Source organism: Lactuca serriola, chromosome 2 (genome assembly GCF_051521515.1).
Source record: "Lactuca serriola cultivar US96UC23 chromosome 2, Lser_US96UC23_V15, whole genome shotgun sequence".
Classification (NCBI taxonomy): domain Eukaryota; kingdom Viridiplantae; phylum Streptophyta; class Magnoliopsida; order Asterales; family Asteraceae; genus Lactuca; species Lactuca serriola.
In genome coordinates this window covers 133,462,175-133,467,125 of record NC_136409.1, presented here as the reverse complement: position 1 = coordinate 133,467,125, position 4,951 = coordinate 133,462,175, and the positions used below count along the sequence as shown (strand labels likewise).

Sequence of the window (4,951 nt, the reverse complement as noted above, 5' to 3'; positions counted from 1 at the left end):
TACAGGTTTTTTTAAACAAATTCATTCAACTACTAGACTACTTTTAATTAATATATTATATATATATATATATATATATATATATATATATATATATATATATATATATATATATATATATATATATATATATATATATATATATATATATATATGAAAAGCATAACTTGCTTATGAATTGAACTTTGGGTCAAATTTACCAAAATGGCTCCTAGATTATGTTGAAGTAGACACTTTTGGTTCATTTTTGATTTTTTTATATATATTAACGATTTTAGGGAATCGGCCTAATTTACAAAAATTGTCTATAGATTTTGTTGAACTTGACAATTTTTTATTTTTTTCAGCATAATATGCTTATGAACATAAGAATTGGCTAAATTTACAAAATTGGTCCCTAGATTTTGTTGAAGTAGACACTTTTGGTCCATTTTTTATTTTTTATATATAATAAAGATTTTAAGGAATTGGCCTAATTTACAAAAACGGTCCCTAGATTTTGTTGAACTTGACAATTTTTGATTTTTTTTATATATATTAAAGATTTTGGTAAGGGAATTTGCTTAATTTAAATAAATGGTCCCTAAATTGGCTTAATTTATATAAATGGTCCCTTTATTTTGTTGAACTTGATACTTTTGGTCTGATTTTAATTTTTGATATATATTAAAGATTTTTGTGAGGGAATTGACATAAATTAAATAAATGGCCCCTAGGTTTTGTTGAACTCAGACACGTTTGAAACATTTTGTTCATATACTAATAATTACACAACCTTTGCCGACAATTTTAACTACCTTAATCATAGAACAAAAGAAAAGTACATCGATATCATTTTTAAAAAATTAAATAAAATAATAAAAAACTAAGTTTAACTCGTTCCAAACAAGACCCTCATAATTTTATTTTATTTTTCAATTTTACAGTTTTACTGTACAACATACCCGACCCGTGACCCGCACCTTCAAATTCAATTGGATCCATTTGAGTTTTCATGTGTCATCTCTGAATAGTGATGTCAGCATTAACAGATGTAGGAGGTGTAGTGACGTCATCAGCTAATCCAAATTCCTCACTAAGTAAATCAACCCCATCCCACTCCATATCACCCACTACTGCGATCAAGTAGTCAAACAAATATTATTACTTTTTTGAGTAAATTACAATTTTGGTCCCTATGTATAGCTGATTTTTTCAATTATGGTCCTAAAAACATTTCTATTGCAATTTTGGTTCTTGTAAAGTTTTTTTGGTGTATTCTAAATAAAATAACTATTTTTGTTCCCTGATTTTTACAATTTTGGTCCCAAAGGACGAAAAACTTTACAAGAACCAAAATTTGCAATAGAAAAGTTTTTATGACCAAAATTGAAAAAATCAGCTATACCCAAGGACCAAAAATGTAAATTACTCTTGTTACTAAAAGAAATAGTTTTAGGAGAAACCATACAATCTGTATTCCACATATCCGTCAAGGGAACTTCTCTGTCTGACAAAAGCCAATAGTCTGCCTCGTTCTGCAATTATTTCAGATTTTGTCACATTGACATCGGTACCAATATCAATATCAATATCAATATCAATATCAAATTACCAATATCAATATTCAGTATCAGTATTATCAAGTATCAATATCAATATCAATATCATACTTACAGTATCAGTATCAAGTATCAGAATTATCAAGTATCAGTATCATCAAGTATCAGTATCAATATCAATATTCAGTATCAATATTTTCAAGTAACAATATCAATATTATCAATTATCAAGTATCAATATCGGTATTATCAAGTATAAGTATCAGTATTATCAAATATCAGAATCAGTATCAATATCTAGTATCAGTATTATCAAATATCAGTATCAGTATTATCAAGTATCAGTATCAGTATTATTAAATATCAATATCGGTATCAATATCTAGTATCAGTATCATACTTACATCAACATCGGACGGAAGTATCTTTGTGATTCTCCCCGGTGAGGCGGTCATACTACTATTCACATTTTGGGGGTGCGGTTCCACAACGGCTATCTCGGTTGTTGGATTATCATTAGAGCCGGAACTTGAAGCGATTTGCATGGGGACTTGTTCTTCAACCCCATCCATGTCTTCAAATTGACTAAAATACCCCCGAGTGTAACAATAAGCATTACCATTTACTAATACTAACTAACTCCATAATATCAAATAATTTGAAGAGTTTACAAAAAAGTACCTCACAAGATATAAATCTATTGGACCCATTGTGCTTCTAAGAATTATTCTATATCGCCTTTGTGGATAATCAACAGCCTGATATATAAGACGAATTGACTAAAATGCCCCTGAGTGTAAAATTTTGAATTTCCATATCTCCTTACCTCATCAGGATCCGGAACTTCAAGAGTAGTCCCATGTGGAGCCTTTATAGCTATCAGAGTTTCATTCTGTTGAATTATAAATAAATAAAATTTTTAGACTTTTTTTTATAAAAATAAAACAAGAAATCATTGCATAAAATAAAAACTACAATTTCACCTGAAAGCATGGTAGACTTTTTATGTCATCTTCAGTCACAAAAAGCCATCTAAGACAATGCCATGTCAGCAAGAATCTTACATCTAAATATTAATCCAAGAAATAAATAATAATAATAATAATAATAATAATAATAATAATAATAATAATTACTTTTGGTTGTTATCATCTTCACTAAATTCCCTCATTCTTTCTTGCATTTCTCTGATGCTTTCATCCAATCTTTGTTCTTCCATTGAAAGACTTTGAACCTCTGCCTACAACCAAAAAAACAAAATTTATATATTTACAAAAAAAAAGAAATTACAATAATATCCACTATCTGATATTCTGATACCTGTAATAGAGTGACATCATCCTCCAATTCTTCAGGTTTAGAAGAATCAAGGCCTCTAAAGATATATATATTTATAGATTTTCATGTAAGAATAATACAAATGTTGACTAAAGTCAAAGCATGCAAAAAAAAAAAAAAGATAACTTACTTCCATCGAATTCTGTTCTTGAGTTTTTTTTCAATTAGCCCAATGCCTTCAAGAACATTTGTTATATCATATATCCGCCTCTTTTGCACCTGTATCATTATAAATTCTTAAGTATATAATTATATAAATTCTTAAGAATCTTAAAAACTAAAAAGGGTACTTACCTCCAAAGTATCAGCAGCATTATTCAAATCAACAATACCATCTTCAGCATGTGTAATGAGATTGATGAATTTCTTTGTTAAAAGACCTAAAAAGTTTATGATTTCCCAATCAAGATAACTGTTTTCTTTACATTTAAAAGTGATATAAAATGTAGAAATTAAAACTTTACCAAGAGAGCTATCATATCGAGTAGCTGGAGAAGGGGATCCTGTATAAATAGTTTAAAATTAATCCAAGAAATCAATTCTTTTAAATAACAAAAACTGTGTTTTATGTTATTAACATGTTTTGACTTCATGTTATGTGTTAATGTCTCACCTGAAATGTGAAGAGGGGATTGAGGAATGGGTTTGTTGCTCTTTGTACCCTTTGACCGACTGTTGACTTTTCCACCTTTTGCAGATACAGGAGTGCAAACTGGACTATTGACTGTAGATGCAACTTCATTGTAGTGGCTTGTTCCAAGTTTTCTCTTCACTTGCTGTGAAACATCAATTATGAAATGAATTGTGATATTGGTACATTGTGCTTGTTGTAAGATCTATATCTAAATTCTAAAGTCATCAATTAAGATTGCATAGCTGATAGATTTGTATGGATGCTTGTATGAAATATGGAATAGAAGAAAAGCGATTGAGCATTTAAGAAACTGTAATCAATTAATCATCCTTGTCTAGACTCTAGAGTCCATTATGTCACCTTGCAGTTCTGTGAAGATTAGAAATACCATAAATCAGAACTCAAAAGGTGAAGGAAGATAAACAGTAAGAGAGCTTATGGAATTCTGAAAATGTAGTATGGTTCAGGGGAGGAACTGATTAGAAGAAACTGTAAACTATTTTACTAGTTGAAGCAAAATGCAAAGAGGCAACTTAAATAACCTGAATCGGAGATAATATAGTTACTATAACTTCCCTAATGTACAGATAAGCGAAGCAGAAGCAAGGGGCAAAATGATGCGGGAGCTTTGTGTTATAATCCTCAATGATGTAAGGTTACAATTAAGCCGATAATTGGTACTAAATTGGGACAATTAGAATCATAAACTTCGACAAATACACATGAACAACTACCGGAGATCTAACGATGATGACTTCGGAGTCCTGATCTGCGGTGGTGGCGATTCTCTTGCCATCATTTCCAGTCGAAAAGCGATGGTAATCATCGGAGGGTATAAAGGGCGGCTTTGTCGAATATAACGACAGGTGCCGTCTCATTGGATGAGGGATCGGTCCTCTTCCTCCGACACCCGCCGATGCAGGAGGTGGTGATGGCGCCTCATGGAGATTTGAAACTCGAGCTTCCGACATTTTGTGAACTTAGAACTTCAAAAAAGAAGTTCTTCAGTGTCGATTGTTGAATTGGGTCTAGGGTTTACAAGGTTTTGAGGGGGATTAGGGAAAGTAAGAAAAAGGATCGATGAAAATGGAGGGTTTATTTTAGAGAGAGAAGGCGAGGGTTTGAAGGGGGAAAGTGGGCAGAGATTAGAGAGAACAGAAAACCAGGGAAGGAGGGAATTTTTGGTTCGGAGTTCGGACAGATGTGGAGGGAAGAAAAATAAAAAAAGAGTAAATTACACTTTTGGTCCCTTTGGTTTACATAATTCTACGGTTTGAGTCTAAGTTTTGAAAATTTTAATGTCGTCTAGAATCCTTAGATCATCAAGCTGCAGAGTAAAAAAATTATCATCGTATGAAGAAGACAAATTCTGTGAAATGTACTTATGTCACAGATGAAATTGCAATATCAAAATCAAATAGCTAATAATTGGATGGTT

General features: G+C 31.2%; 1 protein-coding gene across 2 annotated transcripts; it reads right to left on the bottom strand.

The window, feature by feature from the left end:
• Nucleotides 1-831: 831 nt before the first annotated feature.
• LOC145086816 (transcription factor E2FA-like) lies at nt 832-4,714 on the bottom strand. Of its 2 annotated transcripts, none has more exons than XM_079024652.1 (13): nt 4,248-4,714; nt 3,493-3,655; nt 3,344-3,382; nt 3,174-3,259; nt 3,010-3,098; nt 2,862-2,916; nt 2,678-2,781; nt 2,525-2,573; nt 2,368-2,433; nt 2,223-2,299; nt 1,946-2,126; nt 1,451-1,517; nt 832-1,112 (listed from the first exon to the last, which is right to left on the bottom strand). In XM_079024652.1, exons 1-13 carry the CDS (start codon nt 4,482-4,484, stop codon nt 1,000-1,002), a joined length of 1,326 nt encoding a protein of 441 aa, XP_078880778.1. In that variant the 5' UTR covers nt 4,485-4,714; the 3' UTR covers nt 832-999. The 2 variants fall into 2 exon arrangements, with proteins under 2 accessions (XP_078880778.1, XP_078880777.1); XM_079024651.1 differs by having other exon boundaries at nt 832-1,115; nt 4,248-4,713.
• Between the last annotated feature and the right edge of the window lie 237 nt (nt 4,715-4,951).

Coding starts and splice junctions, on each gene's coding strand:
- LOC145086816 (XM_079024651.1), bottom strand. CDS start 4,484: ATGTCGGAAGCTCGAGTTTCAAATCTCCATGAGGCGCCATCACCACCT. Junction 2,574..2,677: donor GAAGATGATAACAACCAAAA/GTAATTATTATT, acceptor GCATTGTCTTAG/ATGGCTTTTTGTGACTGAAG. Junction 2,127..2,222: donor ATAGATTTATATCTTGTGAG/GTACTTTTTTGT, acceptor GGGGTATTTTAG/TCAATTTGAAGACATGGATG.